General features: G+C 38.8%; 1 protein-coding gene across 1 annotated transcript; it reads right to left on the bottom strand.

Moving 5' to 3' along the window:
- Positions 1-639: 639 nt before the first annotated feature.
- Positions 640-21,714, bottom strand: LOC145764369 (potassium voltage-gated channel protein eag-like). Its single transcript, XM_082575985.1, has 14 exons — positions 21,684-21,714; positions 16,615-16,774; positions 15,993-16,084; positions 13,899-14,023; positions 13,180-13,293; positions 12,285-12,567; positions 11,803-11,964; positions 11,143-11,235; positions 5,486-5,620; positions 3,935-4,134; positions 3,198-3,450; positions 2,569-2,780; positions 1,571-1,638; positions 640-1,408 (listed from the first exon to the last, which is right to left on the bottom strand). The coding sequence occupies exons 1-14, from the start codon at positions 21,712-21,714 to the stop codon at positions 640-642; spliced, it is 2,697 nt and encodes an 898-aa protein (XP_082432111.1).
- Between the last annotated feature and the right edge of the window lie 239 nt (positions 21,715-21,953).

Raw genomic sequence — 21,953 nt, 5'->3', positions numbered from 1 at the left:
GTTAAACTGGTTTATTCGCATCAACAGCGCACGGGTGCAAAGGATTGACACGGCGAGAGAGCACAAACAAACATAGCCAGGTCGAAGACTTTTCGAAAACCGGCCTGCCACACCCCGCGGCGGCGGGGAGCGGCGTGATTTAGGGGTGACGATGCACCCGGAGGGGTAAGTCCCACGGCCTTCTAGCCTTCTCAGTGCAGCAGGTACACTCGTATGGCCATGACGATATATAACTCCATGTGGCATTTTCCCATTTGTGGAACCTAAGTTCCTAAAATGGTACTACTGCCAACCTTGCCAAACTGCAAGCAGTGAGCTTTGCGCAATGCATAGCAAGGGAGGCTAAACGGGAGGGATGCCTCCAGTAAGTTCGAAAAGGTTGATCTCTAAAGAAATTTTTTTCATGCAGACCAGTGCTATCAATGCTACCACGGGAGTGCTTAATGCAAGTGATTCAAAGTTGCTTTGTTTTACAAAATTCGAAATCACATGCAGTAGGTCAAATGATCATTGCCAACGCCTAAGTTGTTTCTTTAAAAAAATGAGCAAATTTCTGAATTTTCCTACAATTAGCCAATTGAAGAGTTGATTTGTAATACAGAACTTGAATATTGCTAGATGAAGCCTTAGTCAATTTTTTCATTCCACTTCGAATTCTGCTTTTAGTTTTTCGACCAATTTTTCCAGACGCTGCACACTCTTGTCAATGGCCAAGACATTGCGTCGTACATTGGCTTTGCAGTCCAACAGAAGTTGTAACGTATCCTTTGTCTTTGCACATAATCCTATGTTCATCCATTTTTTGCTCTCTAGCGTGAATCCAATTTTGTCACCATCAACCCAGTTTCTTTGACCATTGCTGTCAATTTTTTGATGATAGCATACAGCGGTTATGAGATTGCTTTCCGTCTTTTCTGTTATCTTGCTGCAGTGATTGTCTGGTACACTGTCGAAAACAGGTTGTTGGATTTGATCAGATACATTTTCATTCAAATTGTCTGAAGTCATATGATCCTTAGCGACAGCATGCGAAAAATAAACCGATGCATTTTGTTCACTAGACGTCACAACTATTTTTCTTTTTGTTTCGGAAGTTTCGTTGTCGGCTGAAGAATGTATCTTCTTGCCACATTTTTGGCATTTCAAACCTGAAGCCATCGACTGTCCAAGCGTTTGTTTTTTTCCCTCTGAATTGTCTTTGTTGTTCGAACTACTTGCGTTGGTCGCACGGCCGCTATGACTACAAGAACATCTGTCATTTTGACTTTCTCCGCTTGTGCCTGGTTCACAGTCCACTCGGTTGCCCCGCAGGAAAACAAAAACATTACGAATTCTTCGAAATAGTGCCCCATCGCGGGTAAATTTAAGCAACCGGGTGCTGCTCTTTTCTCTTCTTCTTGCTTGACATCTATAAAAAACAGGAATTTCAGTTGTTGACTGCATGGAGCGCTTTCTACAAAATAATGAAAGGCTACAAAGGTCTTTTGTCGTTTCAAATTCTTATTGTAAATTTTTACTCGTATTTTGAAAATACCAGAGGTTATATTTTAATACTTAATTGACTTTTTACCTTTGCTTGTTCGAGGTTTCAGTTAAAATATCTTTAGGAACTGTTGTAAACGTGTCACGACCATGTCTCTACAAAACAATGTCAAAGTAGGCAAAAATTGCTTATAAATGGATTGGTTATAAATGGAGGAAAATTGACGCAAATGATAGTTTCTAATGAACGAACATGCGGAATCAAGGTCACATCGTTAATTGTGATCAACTGTGCCATATTGTTTTCAGCTGGATCGAAGAAAACGCTTATTTAACCGAATCTGGTTAAAATAGCAGAACTACTGCAAGCTAAAGCACTATGAGAAGCAGAATTCTAATCAAAAACAATTCTTCCTGATTGACGTCTCATTAACTGCATTTTGTAGAGGGGGCAAGAGGAGAGCAAAGAATTTTACCTGCCCTCCCTGGTTACTCCACTGGTTAGTATGCTTTTTCATATGTCTTACCTTTTTGCTTCTAAGCTTTCTTAGCCAAATTATCATCTGATAAAACACATCTGTTGCAGCTGGACTGTGCTCTTCGTCCCATTGCTTGTCTTGAAATGAGCGAAAATGAAACTAAAAATATGTATATTTTGGAGGCATTAATTATTCCTGCTGCTTGTTGTAGAATAGCGTGTTGATACAAAACGATAACCTTTGAATGCAAAAAGAGCACAGTACATAATTCTATTCAATATTCAACGCTCATTAAATTTAACAGTACAATTTATCCTCTCAATAGCCCTGAGGAAGAGTATATACTGTAATTACAAGAAGAAACAATAGTAGCCCAGATGTCTTGTTAGCAATCGCAAAAATGTTAGTAGTATAAGTGGGTAAATTGAAACTCTTCTTTGCTAATTTTTCAGGTGAAAAAGATGACATTGCGTAAAATGTAGCCAGGTGAGTCATTGTGCCTCTACGTGCCGTTTGGCACAAACTTTCAGTTGGTACCATCGTAGATTATTACAATTGCTTGCAAGCCAACCAAACAGGAAGGAATTTGTGTGCACAGCCTGCTTACCTTGTAGCATAGATCATAGGTGAGGGAAAGGTTGTCCTGAAAAGCTCTTTCAACTGAAGAAGATTTCTCCATTATATCGATTAGTCCCGGTAAAGTTATAAAGTCTAAACTTGCATAGGTCAATGTTCTGACAGTAACTTGGCACTTCCCACGAGATATATGTGTTGTGAAATCCTCTCTCCAAACATACGTTCCGAAACAGTCATTGGAACCTGTTTAAAAAAGTTGTATTAATTTGACTTATACGTTAAACTGGGCCTGCACATTTGCTTCATCCTACATGGCCTTGATCAAACAGTAAATTGACAATGTTGGCTGGTTTGGTTTGATTTTTAAATTTTTATCCTCAGACTAGAAAAGCTTTTGATAGTTTATTCTTGGCGGATTCTCATACTATTAGAGGCTTTGAACCACTGACGCAGGACCAGTTACAGAGATCGGCTGAGTGAAGTTTCCATAGTTGTTTGAAGTGTTATTTTCTGTAAATTATTTCATTCACTAGGTGCCGCTGAATGGAGCAGTCCTGAATTGCGTGGCTCAAGCACACACCTCGAGAACCGAACCAGCGCCGCTTGATCTTGATTCGGGCGTTTAACCACTGAGCAAACGGAGTAGATCAGTTTACTTACTTAACAGCGCCACCACTTGGCCCTGTTGCATCACTTCTACAGACCCCGATACAATAAAATAGATTCCATCTACCATCTCTCCTTTTTTGCACAAAATATCTTTTGGCGCAACGTAAATTCGACGTAATTGCTCGGCAAAAATACGGACGCCAAATTGATCCAAAGATTTGAAAGCTTGTTGATTATTTAAAACAGAGCGGTGCAAATGTATTCGGATTTCTGTCTTCTTGTGTTCCGGAAGATAGTTTAATACCTAAAAAATGAAAAGGTAGCAGAACTACAAAGTGAACCACAATACATGCACTCAGTCGTTTTTATAGCCATATAAGGTCACACGTCAAAAGCGCAATTGGAATCGCCATGGATAGTCTAAATGCGAAAATCCTTTACTGTATTTTCTAAAATATAACATTTTCTTTAAAAATCTTGGTAGTGGTTCAACGTCAAGAATGGTCAGTATAGTGTTACCAGGGAGGCTCAGGGGTAGCCTACGTTTGGACCCGGGAAAATATGAGGGGGTCCTTAACCATTCCAAGGGGGCCAGCAAACTTGGAGAAAACATCGGTTATTCTTTGGCTATAGTGTTATTTGGTGCCCGAGGACCTTGAGTTTAAGACCAAAGCTTTTACTGATGTTGGACTCAAATTAGCCTCTTAACGGCCCTGAGCGCTCTTCATAATTGTGTATGTGTATGATATTTCAGCAATAAATTTTACAAACACCTTTTCAGGATTTACCTTTTCAACGCTGATTCCGTGGGTAACAGCATTGGTGTAAGTCATGTAGTCATGAATACTTTCCGTAAGTTGAGAAGGAATTTCATGAAGTTTGGAAAATTTTCTTACAATTTTTAGCTCATCTAAAAAGTTCTGATTTTCGGCAGTCAGTTGCTGAATAATGTTGGTGACACTTCCAAGAATAACTGCATAAAGCAAACCTAAAACGATACAGAAACTGGTCAGTAACTTATGCCAGGATATCGACTGATTGGAAACCGCTTTACAGCCTATACTATACTATTGCTTTCATGAGTGAATTTAAAAAAATGAAATTTGTATGAAAGTTTGAAAGAGGAATAATATTCCGCAACGGAATTTTGAAAAAGCAACGCAAAACGATCATTCTAACAAAGAGTTGTGGGCTATGTCTTTTCCAACAACTCCCAAAAAATTTGCTAATTCTTTATTTTGCTTCTTTTTTTTAACTATTTCTATAATTTATACTACTGTACTGTAATGTAGGCAGGGCTGGATTAACCAGTGCCGGTCTTTGGGGTGTGCAAACCGTGCGATCGCACAGGGCCCGCAAATTAGGGGGCCCGCAATTTACTCAGAAAATGCAGTAATTTTTAAATTCAACAAAAGAATTAGCACAAGAAAACATAGAGACACAACCTATTTCGTCCCCTGAACATTTCGTAGCCTGAAAAGATCGAGAGAAAAAAACAACCGAGCCGAAGTCGCTGATCGGAGTTGCCGCAAACATTTCAAAATTTCTTTCGATCTTTTCAGGGGACGAAATAGGTTGAAATTCGATTTTGTTGACAGCGGACAGCACCATTTTACAGTAATATTCATACCCAAATTTTTGTTGAACATGCTCTCAGAATGCCCCAAATTCAAAGTAATTGTTCAAATTTTTCGGGGGGAGGTCCCCCCAGACCCCCTGCAAGCCATTCCTGTAAGCCAAGGTGTGTCGTCTTCGGCAAACACACCATCAGGCAACGCCCGCCGACCGTCAAACCACCTCCCCTTTCAAAATACCTAGCTACGCTATTGAATTGGATCATTGTCATTGGGGTCCGCAAGCATATTCCGCACAGGGCCCGAAATACCCTAAGACCGGCACTGGATTAACCATTAGGCTAATAAGGCTATAGCCTTAGGCCCCGGAAAAATTCAACCCTCAATTTTTTAAGGTTCAATTTTTGTAAGGCTGATAGTGATACAGATCCATTACAGTACAGGTTTTGCTTAAAAACGAATGACTGAGTTGATTCAATACATATGAAGAGCCTATTTCCAAAACCACGTAGATGCCACTTTTACCGAAATTGAGTTTAGTGTCATTAGTTTGTCCTGGTTTGCAAAATTAGGCTCTTCTCTAGTAAACAGCCTTAGGCCTACAGTACCCTTAATCCGGCCCTGAATGTAGGAGGCTGATTACAGCGGATTTTTGATAGCGTATACAAAACGCAATTTAAAACAAGTAACAACATTTCACTTGCAAAATAGACTATCAAAAACGCAGTCAACAATAAAAAAAGAACCAACTGCCAAACACTTTACCTCCAAGAACCATGATGAAAACGCAATATATTTGTTCAGCCTGTGTTTCTCCGCCTATGTTTCCAAACCCAACAGACGTCACAGTCTTCAAGGTAAAGTACAATGCTGCAATGTAACTTCTGGCTACTGGAGGACCTTCGGAAAGTGTTTCTATATTTACAACATAAGCATTTTGCTATAGTTTATTCCTTGTCATTTCACTACCCCTACAGCTAAGTATTTCATTAACGGCGCTTGCACTATTTTTGTTATAAAATCCACAGTACTAGGTAAGGTAAAGATGAGTTCCATACTTGAATCCAAGCATCGAGGGATGAGAAGATAAGGTTTATATTATAAACCTTCAGCAATAACGAGAGTATGGTCGCCAGATCCTTTCTCTCTGCTTCAGCAACTTACCTTCTGCAACTACGCCCACCTAATTCATTCCACCAGGGTAGATGTGAGTATTGTTTTCACTTTTCAATAACCAGCTTAAGCCGGGAGTCAAACCAGGATCGTAAAAGCCAGCGCCTTCTCCACTGCGCCATCCCTACTCCAACATTGTCTATCAGTGGCGTACGCAAGGGGGGTTGGGAGTTAACACCCCCTCCCAATGAGCTTGATATTTGACATTTTTGTATTGTTCTATTGCTTATTAGCCGTGGGTGACCGTGGGTTATAGGCCGTGGGTGACCGTTGTTGGCACCAAGTCATCTGTGTATCTCCTCGTGGTGCGGATGGAAGCAGTGCGGCTGACTAAACACAGAGGCGCTGAAGAAAGGAACTGGCCTACCTACTTCAGTACTATGGCCAAGTCTACAATGATGCAAAAGTTTAACAAAAATACGAGAAACGGCGTAAATGGGTCTCCGAGTTCTAGAAACCAGAGCCCCTCGCCCGGTAGTCGGAGTCATCAATTGCAGGGCTCTTTCGATCGTCATTCAACAACTGTAATTAATGCAAAAATATTCCGACAACGAACTCAAAGAGTTGCTATATGGAATGTACGAACACTTTACCAACAAGGAAAACTGGACAATATTATGCTAGAAATGGACAGAATGAGGATGAACTGCTTGGGTCTTTGCGAAGTAAGATGGACAAAAACTGGTCAATTCATGAAAGATGATAAAACAATTATATATTCTGGAGGTAATGAACATCAAAGAGGTGTTGCTGTGATTATTGACAAACAACTTTCTAAATCAATATTGGGTAGTTGGCCTAAATCTGATCGTTTGCTTCTCGTAAAACTGAAAGCTAGTCCTTTCAATATCAATCTGATTGTTGCTTATGCTCCAACAACGGATGCAGATGACTCGGAAATTGGTGATTTCTACGACTCACTGGATGAACTGTACAAAGAATGTAAATCACAGGAAGTGAATATTGTGATGGGTAATTTTAATGCTAAAGTTGGCTGCAACAAACATGGAAAAACTGTTGGACCTCACGGCCTTGGATCACAAAACGATCGCGGTGAGATGCTCATTGACTGGTGTGAAGGAAAAAAGCTTGCTGTTATGAACACATGGTTTGCAGCACACCCTCGGCGTCGATATACTTGGACAAGTCCTGGTGACCGATCAAAAAATCAAATTGACTACATTATGATAAATGAAAGATATAGGTCTTCCATTTCTAATGCAAGAGCCTATCCAGGTGCTGATGCAAACAGTGATCATAACCATGTAATTGCAACAATTAAAATTCGTTTAAACACTTTAAAACAACCGAAATGCAAACCGAAATATTTGTTAACTGCTCTGAAAGACCCTGTAACAAGAACAGATTTTTGCCATGCTGTCCTGGATAATCTCCCAGCTAACCAAAAGAAAGAAACAGTAGATAATCAGTGGGACAATCTCAAAACAAGTATTCTAACAGCAGCAGATAAAGTTATACCAAAAGAAACCAGACGAACTAAACAGCCTCACTGGATGACAGAAGAAATAAAAAATGTTATGTCAGAAAGAAAACAGTCAAAAACAAACCGAGAAAAATATAACAAAATTCATCAATCTATTCAAGAAAAGTGCAAATCTGCAAAAGAACAATGGTTAGAAGAAAAGTGTGAAAAAATTGAAGGGCTCAAAGACATCAGCCCGAAGGAACTGTTCAAGGAAATACGCTTAATATCCAAAACCCCTCCTGTATTAACCTCGAAGTGCATTCGATCATCTGATGGCAAAATTCTCTATGAACCGAAAGATGTGAAGAAACGTTGGGAAGAGTACATCACTAACCTTTTTCAAGATGACAGAGAAGATATTGATAATAATATGATTAATTGTGAAACTGGACCACCAATATTAAAGGAAGAAGTACAGTGGGCTTTAGATAATTCAAAAACCGGCAAGGCAGCAGGCCCAGATGAAATTGTGGTGGAAATGTTGATAGCCTTGAAAGACGATGGAATAAACTTGTTGTGGAATCTCATTAATACCATTTATGAAAGTGGTGAATTACCTAAGGATATGCTGAAATCTCTTTTTATTGCCCTTCCGAAAAAACCAAACACACTTGAGTGTGGAAACCACAGAACGATAAGTCTAATGTCACATACATTAAAACTGCTCTTGAAAATTGTCCTCCAAAGAATACGAAGAAAGATTTTACCGGAAATATCTGCTTGCCAATACGGATTCATGCCTGACAGAGGAACAAAAAATGCAATTTTTGTAATTCGCATGCTGTGTGAACGTTCAATTCAACACCAACAAGATGTATTTCTGTGTTTCATAGATTATCAGAAAGCTTTTGATAAAGTACGCCATTTCCAGCTTCTTTCATCACTAAAACGAATTGGGATTGATGATAAAGATTTCCGTATGATACACAATCTATACTACAAGCAACAAGCCGCTGTCATACTTCCCAATGGAATCACTGAATGGATAGAAATATCAAGAGGTGTTCGACAGGGCTGTGTCATGAGCCCAGATCTCTTCAATTTGTACAGTGAGCTCATCCTTAGAGAACTGGAAGATATTGATGAAGGAATTAATATAAACGGAAAACTTATAAATAGCATTCGATATGCAGATGACACAGTCTTGCTTGCAACGTCACAATGTGGTTTGCAAATTTTACTAGATGCAGTTCAAACATCTAGTGAAAAATATGGACTTAAAATAAACATTAACAAAACTAAAACTCTGGCAGTCTCGAAACGTCTTCCTGAACCAACAATTTGCGTGTACTGCAATGATAACAAAATTGAACAGGTTCAAAAATTCAATTATTTGGGCTCAATAGTGAATCCAAGCACCCGATGTGAAGAAGAAATTAGACGACGCATTGCACTATCAAAATCAAGTTTCAACACCATGGCAAAAATCTTTAAAGATCGAAAGCTCTCCAAAACCTTAAAAATTCGTTTGTTAAAATGCTTTGTTTGGTCAATTTTGATGTACGGATGTGAAACCTGAACGCTAACGGCAAAAACACGAAAAAAGCTTGAAGCTGCAGAAATGTGGTTTTACCGAAGAATTCTCAAAATTCCATGGACAGCTTTTCGAACCAACAGAGCAGTTCTCCAACAGATGGGCCAGGAGCAGCAGATAATGAGATCTATAGAAATGCGGCAACTGAAGTTCTTGGGTCACATCCTAAGGAAAGGCGAACTTGAAGATTTATCTTTAAGTGGAAAAATACTAGGAAAACGGTCAAGAGGAGCTCAAAGATTTACATTTTTGCACAATTTTCAACCACATACCAAGAACCCTACTAAAATTTGGCAAGACGCACGATCGATCAAACTGGAACATCATTGTACATCGAGGGCTGTATCAGCCATGATACCTACAGAGAGAGATTGCTTATTACAGCTTTATTTAAATGCGATCCTCTAATTTCCTTCACCATCGCAACCTATTACTAGTTTTTATATAAATCGAGTTTAGTAAACACGTATTTGAGTCATGATACAGCTATTATAACCAAGAAATTATCTGCGACAAAACAAAAAATTAAAAATTGAGTAGCTGGTGTTGAAATTGCTAAATTTTTCGCTTGCTTTTGTTGTTCATAAGTTTAGTGAGGCTGCTTGAAAAAAACTAGTCTACTGTGGACTGAGGTTATAACCACTTGCTTGAATAACCACGGTATATTTTTCGCTGGTGGCTAACCTATTTTTCAGTAGGCAACAGTTTCTTTTTGCCGTTTGACGAGACAGCTCCTAGCATAAGCAACTTTAATGTTATGTCGAAACGTTTTTAAAACAAAGTTTTTAAACCGACAAATTTAAAAAATAAAAATTACAGCAATGTTAATGAAGCTTGCCCGACCATCTTGTAGCCCTCAGCATCAACACAATTACAAACATACGTTTTGTGATCTATCATATAGGCATACATTCGTTTTTGCCGTTTAGTAAGCGTTGGTAAAAATGGTCTCATGCAATTTTTTTTTTTAATCCCTTGACTGATTGAATCTTTATCCTCGAACTGGGAAAGCTTCTTGCAGAGCTTAATCCTGGCAGTTTCGCATACTTGTAGAATGTAGAGGCTTTGCATCACTGATGCAGGCCCGGTCGCGAAATTTTTTTTCCCACGTACTTTCTGTCTCATTTACATATTTTGGTAAAATTTTGTATTAAAACCGTGTGAATGCAATAGTTTCTCGTTGGCACGGTTGGTTCAGTGGTTTCATCCTCTGCCTAGTATTCGTGAGAACGAGGGTTCGACGCCCGTTGAAGTCGAACTTTTTTCTTTAAATTAATTTTTGCGGTGCACAAGAGCTTTTCAAAAAAATTGGGTTAGGGAAAGCTTATATTTCATTATCATTGCAGAATTTCATTGGTAAATAGTTATTTCGCAATCTGAATCAACCAATCTCTCAAAACACTTTCGGAAAATCTTACTTTTAGAGTGACCAGAATCAATGAGACAGAAAGCTCGTGGGAAAAAAATTTGCGGCCCGGTCACCGAGATTGACAGAGTGAAGCTTCCGATTGTTGAAGTCATGTTGCCGCGGAATTATTCCATCCACTAGAAGTGGCTAGATGCCACTGAATGGAGAGCAGTCCTTAACGTGCGTAGCTCAAGTGCACACTACGAGAGTCGAATCAGCGCCGCTTGATCTTGAAGCTTTTTCGTTCCAGAAGTGACGCGCCAACCAACTGAGCTATCGGGGCAGACAGAAAAGTTTCTTCCCATGAAAAATTTCTGCGTAGCCTACGTTGCCCATACTAATTCTCACTACATATGAACACTAACCCTATGGTAGTCTTGATGTGATACCGAGCAGCAACCAAGGTTTACAAGAAGCTAAAGCAATCGACTAAACGACACATATCTTACCATAGTAAACTGGCAATAACAGAAACTGCAAAAAATGAAAATTGCTGTTTGTGAGATTACCAAAGAGCAGAATAATGCTGTTTTAGTCGAAAAGCCCGGTCTGGTTGAGAAGACCTACCTTTACAAACATTCCTTTGCTGGTAGTGACAATGAATTACCAACCACCTTACATTGCTGCACAATGCAAGATTAAAGTCGGTTTTTGCATAAATTCATCAAAAAAGTTATATTGTTTAAAGTCACACACCGTACTGTACGGTATACTACAGCAGTACCACAGTTTAAAATTTTGCGCAAGGTAAAATTACAACTAAACGGCACATATTATAGGCTAGGCCTACATGTATGCCACATAATGCATGTAACAATAACCTGTCGATTTATTGTAGACAAAATGTTCTTCTGTAGTTTCAGCCAAATACAATAACCAATTTTTAGGTGGAGCTTTAAAACACACACTTTTTTCTGCAATAAAAACGATTCAGTGTTAAACATCTAGCATACAAGGTTTTAAGGCTGTAGGCTACAATCTAGGCCTTTTGAAAAGTAACCTATACTCGGTGCATTCACATTCATTTACGACAGATGAGTTTAAAGAATAAAGATATGCGTAACCACACAAAAAACGTTCATTCTTGTTTGGTCAAGTATCGGATATACTTTAGATTATGTCTGTTTTATATCGATAGATATCCAAACTACGTAATATTTGTCCATAAAAATCTTAAATAAGTATTTATTTATTTGATGGCGAGAGTCTATGTCCAACTTAAAATGCCTCTTCTCAAACTTAAACCTAACAGTTATGCATACTTGTAGGTAGATTCGAACCGTTGATGCAAGCTCGGTCATAGAAATTGACAGTAGGACTATACAGTAAAGTTCCGTGTTGTTATTGAAATGCTATCGGCTGTAAATAATTCTCTTCACTAGGTGTCGCTTAATGAAAAGTGGTTCTTGAAGTAGTTTGTTCAAACGCACACACCGAGAGCTGATTGGTTCTGGGAATCTTTATTCTCGGACTGGGAAAACCTCTTTGTAAGCTTAATCCTGACAAGTTTGTGTACTTGTAGATGCTTTGAACCACTGACGCAAGCCCGTTCACAGAGGTTGACAGAGTGAAGTTTCTTCTTGTTGGTGAAGTGTTGCATTGAATAACACCATCCACTATGTCTCCCGAAATAGAGAGCTGTGCTTGAAGTGGATTCGCAAGATCACACTCGAGAAATGGACCGTCCTTTCATGATCTTGCTGTTTCTTCCTTGACAAGCCGAACACTTTACCAAATGAACCATCGAGGTAGACAAAAGTAGACCTTGTCGTACGAGCTTGCATTTTCTATGCTCTCAAAGCCGTGCTTTTGACTGTTCTAGATATGGACTGCAATATGATGATTAAAAATATTTTACAAGATCATAACCCTAACCCAGGGATTCATATCCCTGCCCTAACCTTAACCCAAGATCATGTTGGAGCCCAATAATAGCCTACTCTAACACAAAGCTTCTGTTTACCTGTAGGGTTGGTTTCAAAGGTAACTTTTTTTTCTTCGATGGGAATATGTTGTTGTTTGTTTTCAAAATCACCCCACATCAGTGATTCATTGCCAAAAAAGTCAAAGTCATTGCTCATTTTTTCTGATGAAGCAGTCAAGATCAGTGGGGGTAAAACAGTTGATTTCTTGCTCTCTTCATGAGAATTGGCCTCCAATGCTCTCATGTAGTTTGTGACGTCATTTAGTGCGATAGTGTACCATGCACAAGCCATCCAATGACTTATCAACAGAAGTAAAAGTGTCTGGTTAAAAAAACATTGTCAGCTGACTAATAATATCTTTAAAAGTGTTTTAATTGATTTTACTTGATGTTAATTTTTACATTTTTGCCTTATTTATTTACTTGAGCATTCCAGATAACGAAGAAGCTCTCTTCAAGGTGACAAAAGCTCTCTTAAATTTAACTTGGTCCAGTAGCGGATTCAGGGTGGCACTTGGTCACGTTTTCCTCAAAAACCAAGAAGAAGTTTATTTTTTTGCTGATTTTGCAAAAGATTCTCCTTCGCTCGAACGCATAAGTCAATAGGACAAGAATGAAAACCGATAGGGTGGAAATAAAAAGCAATTGGATGGGAATACAAAACAATAAGGTGTGTGCTGGTACCGTTTGAAAATTTGCTCGGTCAGATGAGCAATAGATTCCCAGCTGGCAAAGTCCGTTCTTTTTACATTGTTTCAATATCTACCGACGTTCAATCAATGTAAAAAGGGCGAGTGTTGCTTTCTGGGTTATCGCACAATGATTACTGCTCCATGCTCATTCCGGAATACTTATTGATGAATTGAACCTAAATTGTGCAAAAATAAGTTAAACGAAACTTCTATCTGGTTGTAATTGTCAGTCTGCCGCTTACCATGACAATCAAGGTAGCCCATGCCCGCTCCAAATAGCGATCAGCTTCTCTAGCTATTCGTACCATCCGAAGAAGTCTTAATGCTTTCAGTACACTCAGTAAACGAGTTAGTCTCTGAAAAGTAACATCAATGTCTAGGCGGTTGGTTTCCAATCAGAGTTTTATTTCATTTAGCCTGCTGTATCCCTATCAAAGGTGGTAAACTTATTAAGTCTGGAAAGATAGTCCTTCTCATAAACACTCAAGTTTTTGGTAAGAAAATAGATGATAAAAGGTTATCTTCACACAGTCCTTAGGTTTATAGAATCAGTCAGGGCAGGTGTCAGTCAGTCAGCTAGTCAGGCATGGCAGGAGTCAGACAACGATGCGTTATATCGTTTGGCCTCTTCAACTTAGAGTATGTGGCAAATTAATTCTCCGACATTTATCAGCAGAAAAAAGATTTGCATTGGCCAACATAATTATATAACTGTAGGCTATATAGGCCTAAACAATTTACCACTTACCAGTAGGCCTATAATACATGCTTTTTTTACAGCTCAAAATAAAAAAAGCCTTCGAAGAATAAAGTGCTCACAATTTATAAACTCATGTTCAACAAACGTTTCAAAAACTAGACTGTTATCATTTTCGGTGCTCTAACCAATTATAAAAGTATTAGCTTGGCTCTTGAATAAACTGTACAGGATAACAAATGAAAGTAATATCCTTGTACAAACCTGCCCTTTAACCTTGCCAGCTAAAAATGTAACAGCATCATAAGGAAGACAGGATAAAATGTCAACAACAAACCAAGTGGTAGCGTACTTCCAGCGAATAGTTTTCAAGTCTGTCACCAAAATTCCTGTTTAGGCAAAATCGGCAAAAATATTTAGGCTATAACAATATATCGTTGGAAGTCACTGCAACTACTGTAATAGTGCCTAATCATAATTAACGACAATTTCTTCTGGATAGCAATAGAATACACTACACAAAATCGAGTTAACGATAAAAACATTAAAAATTTAAAGCAAAATAAAATCTTCCTATCACCAAATAAAAAAATATGTGTATAAAATTCAATACAGTCCACTCATTCCCAGACAGCAAAATCTGTCATTTTTTACATTTATTCAACGTCTGTACACGTTAAATCAATGTGAATATGACAGATTTTGCTATCTTGGTTACGAGTCAGTTGCCTATACAGTTGGGTGTTGTGTTGTGTTGAGCTGGTAGATATGAGCTTTCTAAGTGGTAGTCTAGTACAGGGGTCCGCAAATAGTGGGTCGCGAGACCATCCACAGTGGGTCGCAAAACGGTTTAAACTTACCATAAATATAACTTGTATGGCAAAAATAAATACAATCATAGTCTTTGATGTGCTGAGTTTCGTACAATTTGGTAAGCTACAAAAAAATTTATACTTTCGATTGCAGTACAGTAGTGAAGCCCACGGTTATATAGCCTGGAAGACACCTTGAGGCAGGGCATGAAAACTCTCTCAGCTTATCTCCAGAACTGGCGACTGAAACTCAGCGAAACCAAAACATTGGCGGCAGCTTTCCACCTACACAATCGGGAAGCTGATCGTGAGCTACAATAGAAAACTTCTGTCCTTTTGCCCCGAACCAAAATATCTTGGGGGTGGCACTAGACAGATCGTACACATACTGCCACCATTTGGTGCCACTGCGCAAGAAAATGACATCCCGCGCTGCACTACTCAAGCGCCTGGCAGGCTCCAGCTGGGGGGGCGAGTGCTGACACTTTGCGTATAGCAGCCTTAGCCCTTGTCTACTCTTCAGCAGAGTACTGTGCACCTGTTTGGTCCCGCAGTGCTCACTGCCATAACATCGACACTGCCACAAACAGCGCCCTGCGCACAGTTACCGGATGCCTGCGTTCCACACCATTGGACAATTTTGCCATTCTCGCTGGCATCCAACCTGCTGAGCTTCGTCGCGAAGAAGCCACTCTGTTTCTTGGCCGACGGGCACTAGAGCCTAACCATCTTCTCCACAGCAAGATCTCTGCTCCCCCAAACCAGCACCCCTGTCGACTGAAATCAAGACACCCATTCATGCCAGTCGCTCAACTTCTGATCAACGAAGCAGATAAACTTCATCTCTGCGGCTACTTGGGCGGACTATAAATGGAATTCTGAATGGAAGTCAAGTACCACCGGACTTCATTCGTTCATCCCCAACGCCGACACATGCCTCAAATTGCCCCATCGGCCTGACACTACAAAGACAAGGATGAGTGCGTCTCAACTGTCTTCGTACGGGCGTCGGGCTTTTCCGCTCAACCATGCACCAATGGGGAATCGGCCTCTTCCTCCTCCTGTGAATGTGGTGCCGAGGAACAAACCGCAGACCACATCATCAATGACTGCAACATTTTCAAGCCACCTAACGGAGTGGAAGGTCTGCTTGTCATGGATGATGAAACCAAAGATTGGCTGCTTTCTAGTAGCCTTCCAGTGTAGTCCGGGAACATCTTGAATCTGGGGTGGTAAAAGGATAGAGTAGACCCTCGCCCAAGAGGCTTGCCCGACGACGACGACGAAGCACACGGTTAATAGGTCCACCCGCTTATTAAGCCCAATTTGGTCCATTCCGGAATTACTGAAGGTATAGGAGTGGTAGAAAATTGTCCCCCGCTTAATAAGCCAAAATCGTCCGGTCCCGATGTGGCCTTAATAAGCGGGGACGACCGTATTGGAATTGATATTAATTTGCAAAGTGTTTTGCGCATTCCGAAACGTAAGTATTTGCGGACCCCTGCAGTATAGCTAATCAACAAAATTGCATCATGTGTTGCAGTACCTTTATCTCCCATGTAGGTGGTATGAAAATTTGCAGCCACATCAGCCAAAAAAAATATATCCATTGCCGAGTCTATGACCAACCATGTTGTGCTAAAAATGAAATCAGAAATTTTAAATTGTTAACTGCGCTCGATTGGATTAACTAACCAGATGTCTATCATTCAGTATCATGTTTGGATGGAGGATTCTTGAGTGCTTTATTTGAGCTTTTAGCGCGGATAGTTTATTCTTTCATCATCCCAAGTTGCAGTTGTCTGCACGGTACTTAAAAGAATAGCAGAGAGTGCTGTTGACTTTGTTTGCATCCCGAGTTTGCATTAATAGGTCTTTGTATTCATTATATTTAAACTGGTACATTTACCAAGGCTAAAGGACAACTCCGGAAAGACAAAGCGTTCTGACTTCAGGGTTTCGTTAAGGCATTCTGACAATAGTCCTGACAGACATCATTTTTTGAAGAAGTTCATTTTATTAAATTTTTCTACTTTAAAGTATTCTCAGATAAGTTTATTGAAGTGGAATTTTTTATCATCAAGATAATTTTCAAATACCTTTTGGGAATGTAGTAAGAAATGTCTTTTAATTTAGAATGAAATGCTCTTAAGTCAGCATCTGTCTACCTTGGGGGCCCAAGACGAAAAGCAACAGTCATCGGTATCACGACCGCCGTGTGCAGTGTAAATGCCAAAACAGTCCAGTCCCAAATCGTTTTCGAAACACTGTAGTGAAGAATGACGTATTTATTCTTTGTCACAGTCTTATCATTTCTCCGGTTTTGACCTGCATAAGAAACAATGATATTAGCTTTAAAATTACATAAGTTACCTCAATAATTAAAGTAACTTGCGTTCTTCTGGTGACTATAGGCTACTAGGTTACCTCCTGATGTTAAATATGATACCTCAATGATGTAGCTAAATAACCTGAAGGAGTAAAAACATTTTTTGGACGCTAGTGTTATTATTTTTATGGGCTGCGGGGGACAATTCTTACCAACGCTGCCATGGTATACCGCATTTTGATGCAAATAGGACTATGAAGTTGGAATCGTAGAGACGGAGGAATTTTGGCGTATCCGGAGTCGGAGTCGTGAAGAAAAGCTGACTCCGGATGGATACAAAACGATGAACACTAAAATTTGTGTTTGCAATATTTTTTTAAAATATTGTTTCTTGTTTTTTGTTTTGCTCTCTAAACCTTCTCCCAAAAAGCAAAAGTGGTTATTTTTATCAGTTTTTGTAAAAGTTACCGTTTCAATTTCAACCACAAGTTAAGTGAAATTGCATTTTAAAAATATGAAAAAGAACAAAAGTTAAAAAAACTCTGGCAACTCTCGAAAATCTGGCAACGCTGAAGCAAGAGTCAGAGTCGGCCAGTTATAATTTATAAACCAGGAGTCGGAATCGCGTAGTTTTTGCCCTACTCCACATCCCTGTGCTGTGCAAAACACTTTAGGCCAGGAGCGGATTTATTGGGGGGGCAGGGGCCCACTCCCACCCCCCCCCCCGAAATTTTGTGAGGAATTGTTTAAATTGTATGTTTCCGCATCAAATGGTTTGATATGCTTCTAAACAGCTGATATTAGTCTCACGGCGGACTTAACTTATCCCAGGCCGGTGAGGGGAACAATTCTTTGTTATTATTATGGTTGAAATTATCTATCGATCAGACTCTGTTATTTTCTTTCGTACAACTTGAAATAAATTTTAATAGCAACATTTGTTGGAGCTGACTCAGCTGAAACCAACGCTGAACCAAATGACGTCAGTTGAAACAATCTGAAACCTTGAATGGCTGTTTTATAGTTTTTAGAGTCTTCTTTATAATTTCAATCAATTACCGTATATGCCTGCAAACATACAAATATCCAATTGGTCATGGACACTGCATACAGGGTTTTAAACCAGATTTTAAGTTTACTTTGCATGCTTAACAATTTTTATTCAAGCAAAATTAATTTTTTAAACATTCACAATTGATGAAAATGGCTGTTTTCTATTTTCTAGCATATCGTATATGTCGTAGTATCATTGTTCATATCTGTTTAGCTTTTTCTTTCTTTTTAATTGATTTTCAAATTTTCTGCCCCCCCCCCCTCCCGGATAAAAACTCCTAGATCCGCGCCTGCTTTAGGCCCTAGGCCTGCGAGAAACCCGTGACTCGTCGTTATGGCATTTTGTTTGCCCAGATGAGACGATTTACCTCAGGAAGAGACTCATTCCAAAAATTTCAAGACGCCAAGTTTCAAATTTAGGTTGCAAGAAATTGATATAAGACGAGCGCTTGAATCATTTGACATGTAAAACGTTTAGGCGTGGTAGTCCTACAAGTTGTTTTGTCTGATTTATGTCCCGCTACCACTCAATTTTAGCAACCGGCTTGAAGATAATAGTATTTGCTCGCTTAAAAGCTCAATAAAACAGCTAGGTCTCATGCCATGTTGAACGCGCTGTGTTACAGCACTTTATGGTTATATCATGTTAAATAACGTTAAAACGAATAGATTTACAACCTGAAAAAGTCCAGCAAATCCCGCCCAACTTGACACGTACTTTCAAGCGAGAGCGTAACAAAGTCATGACGTAACCACATATTTCTTGCGCTACACAACAACGGGCTCTCAAACTTAGCTGCTGACAGCTTTTGGTAAAGATTGATTGTTTTTGGCAGTTTATCTCAAAAAGCTTTCAGGCTATTTTATCGAAGCGATTCGCTCGTAGAAAGCGATTTCAGTTGAAGGTGCAGTATCAGAGTATTGTTTTGAATGCTAGTAGACAGTAACGAATCTGGATAAAAAATTAGGGGATAGCCGAGTTTCAACAAAGCAAACAGTTTTAGAGAAAATAGAAAGCAGAAAAAAGGTTCAAAAAAGGAACCTAGTGTGGTATTGGATCTGAATGCTTGTCCCTATATAGAATGATTAGAAGTTTTATCTTGTTTTGGTCGATTATGCATTTCATCGCCCAGTCATGGTTAATTGTTCATTTTGCAGTCGATCAGATAGAGAGAGACCAAATGATACTCTATTTATGTAAAAGTTTGAGTTATCAGTTATCCTACGAGACTTGGTTTAAAAATGAAATAAAGATTCAATGTTTTTTTACGACAAGTCAACGATAGAAGAATTTTAACAGGGGCTCTATCCACTTTTAGAATTCGGGGGGGGGGGTGATTTTTAGACAGTGGGCTAAAATCGTCTTAGTCATTCCAAACCACTTCTATAAGTGGGGAGTGATCACCCCCCTCACCCCCCCTTGGATACAGCCCATGGATTTTAATGATTTAAGTTTGAATGAAGTTTTTTTCACAATGTTGCATTTGCATATTCCTCTAAGCTATTGTTTCATTAATATTTCCAAAATCCTTAGGAGGTGTCTCCATCTTTTCCTGTTGTAGGCGTTATACGAGGCAAATTTTATCTCATACTTCTCTGAGCAATGGAATAGGTTATTGCAATTGTTGTTAGATTTAAAGTAGTTCAGTAAACAATGTGTTTGTTTCAAAATGTTGCACGAAAATGTTAGCTTAGTTAGTTGTTGAGGGGCTCATAAAATATTCACCCTTTAAATCCAATTTTGAAAACACGTTTGCCTAATGTTGACAGACAGTCAGTTGGATGAAATATAACTGAGCGAGTGAAAAAAAGTTTTCAAAAGGTGAAAATATTTTACTGTTTTTTTGCTCGGTTTTGGGAGCACGTGACCAATAAGTGCCCTTCTGGATTCGATACTGCTAGCAGGTCAGGTGTTATCAAGAACGTGCGATTTCTTTTAAATCTAGTTTTACAAATTGATAGGTGTTAGTCTTTTGCTGAATCAATCAATGTGCAAATAACGTGGATATTTTTAGCTTTGAATTTCTTCGTCGTCGTTCGCGACATTGGTCAGCACCTGTTTAGTAATTGTTTAATCCAATTCAATTAATAAATCATTAACGTAAAAAGAAAACAGGCTATATAGCGATAAAGTACCTAAACTTGGAAGCGTTCTCGGAAGCTAAATATTTTCCTTTCCTGATAAAAAGTGTAATACGCTGTATTAATAGATGTAATCACCAAGCGCGTAGTCATTTGTGTCGCTTATCCGTTGCATTCTGTCGTGATACAAGCACTCTCATGGGAGATTATGTCATGTAACTTCTTTCAACAATGAATAGAGCAATTGTGAAGCTTTTATATTTAAATAGTCGATTTAGTTGATAGCCTGCTCAAAACGTCATTCAACTCATTCCATCGTATTGGCGTAGCCTACAGACAGGTTTCATCGTTTTATTGTATAATGCCGTAACCTACATGTTGTAGAAATTTATCATGTTCCCAGAGAATTTGACAAATGCTTTCTTTTATCAGCGTTTTTTTAACAGTGATATAATCAAACTACAATACCTGATAAATAATTAGAATCGATGGGTGTAATACTGTAAGCTATTTGGTGTCAAAACTAGTCAGAAAAGTTGAGCCTGAAACGTTCTTGCCATGATGCAGTGACCTCAAAACTGATCTTTTTTGCCATTGCATAAAACATAATCGCACTTTAGCTAAAAGAATCCCATAAACTTTACCTCTGCATTCTCAACTACATTGACATAGACGATTTATTAGGCTACAGTTATTTGAAATTAATGAATATTGGGCAATGTGATTTAGTGTTGCTGTTCTATGGTAGGCTATACACGACATGGTATGAAATTAAAGTAAGTTTTTCCATACATTTCATTTAAACAAACTGTTTTGTTTCCAATGGAAAAATGTTTTATTCCATACCGAATTTTATTTGTAGGTTATACTTTCAGTTTTGATCATTAAAACTTGTTTAAAATAATTTAGTTGTAATTACTGTAGATAAAAACTAAAAAGTATCGTGCTGCAGTAAATTAAATCAGTAACACGAACGATGATTCAAATGGATGAATTCTTCTTCCATGTCATAGCCTATATGAAATCTTAAATTTCAACGTTACACCCAGTTAATGATGCACCGGAGGCAAGGTTTTGGTCGGAGGCAAGGTGTTCCGGCCAGAAAATTGCAACTCCGTCCTTTGGTAATATTTACGTTAAAACGTTTTGGTAGATTTTAAATTTGGTTGTGTTTTAACCCACTCAATGTAGAATTGGTTTTAAGATACGGTATTGAAGATTTTTTATTAAAATCTTTGATCCCATTTTCGATCTTACATTCCCCATAATAGCGCCCTATGTTGCATATATGCAACAAAAAATTTGACAAGCACAAGTTAGCACAATTTGACAAGCACAATTTGACAAGCACGAGTTAGCACAATTTGACAAGCATGAGTTAAGGGGAGTAGAATGAATATTTGTGAAAAAATTAAAACAAAACATTATTTCATTTGACCTATTGTGTTGCAAATTTGCAACACGTTGTACTGCTAAATATTTTGTATTGTTTATACTACATCTATATAGAAAAAAAAAACAATTTGAAACTTTGTTTTTATTTTCTTCGGCGCTGCAGGGTTAACCATGTTACAGGCAACCTCTGTAACCTATTATTCTTGCATTGTTGCAGTACCACAATCATGCAAAAAATAGATTATCCAAGGTTATAAACCCGTCTACAATCACACACACAGCTTGCACGTGTACCTCCGGCGCCACTATCACCCACGGCCTGGAGTTGAAAAAATGGCCGGAACCGGAGGTCGTTCCATCACTATATTCAGTACTCACCTGCAGAAACTTGTTGATTGTTGTGATGCATTTTAGTTCACAGGTCTTGCATACACCACTTTTCTAACTCATAAGCCTCCTTGTAATTTAACAAAGAATATTTTGGATGCAGACCCAAAACAGTTAAAGGCCTACTACGGAGGCGGCTATATTGTAAGCTCGTTCCACTTTACGACTTCGGTGGCACTCAGTAAACTTTCGAAATTATAATTGTTTGCGACAGCTTGACAAAGTAGGCCTAGGTTTCCTTTTTATATGTTTCCAGATTAT

This window comes from Aplidium turbinatum, chromosome 2 (genome assembly GCF_918807975.1).
Source record: "Aplidium turbinatum chromosome 2, kaAplTurb1.1, whole genome shotgun sequence".
Classification (NCBI taxonomy): Eukaryota; Metazoa; Chordata; class Ascidiacea; order Aplousobranchia; family Polyclinidae; genus Aplidium; species Aplidium turbinatum.
Note: the sequence above shows the minus strand (reverse complement) of the source record. Positions and strands in the feature narration are given on the sequence as shown.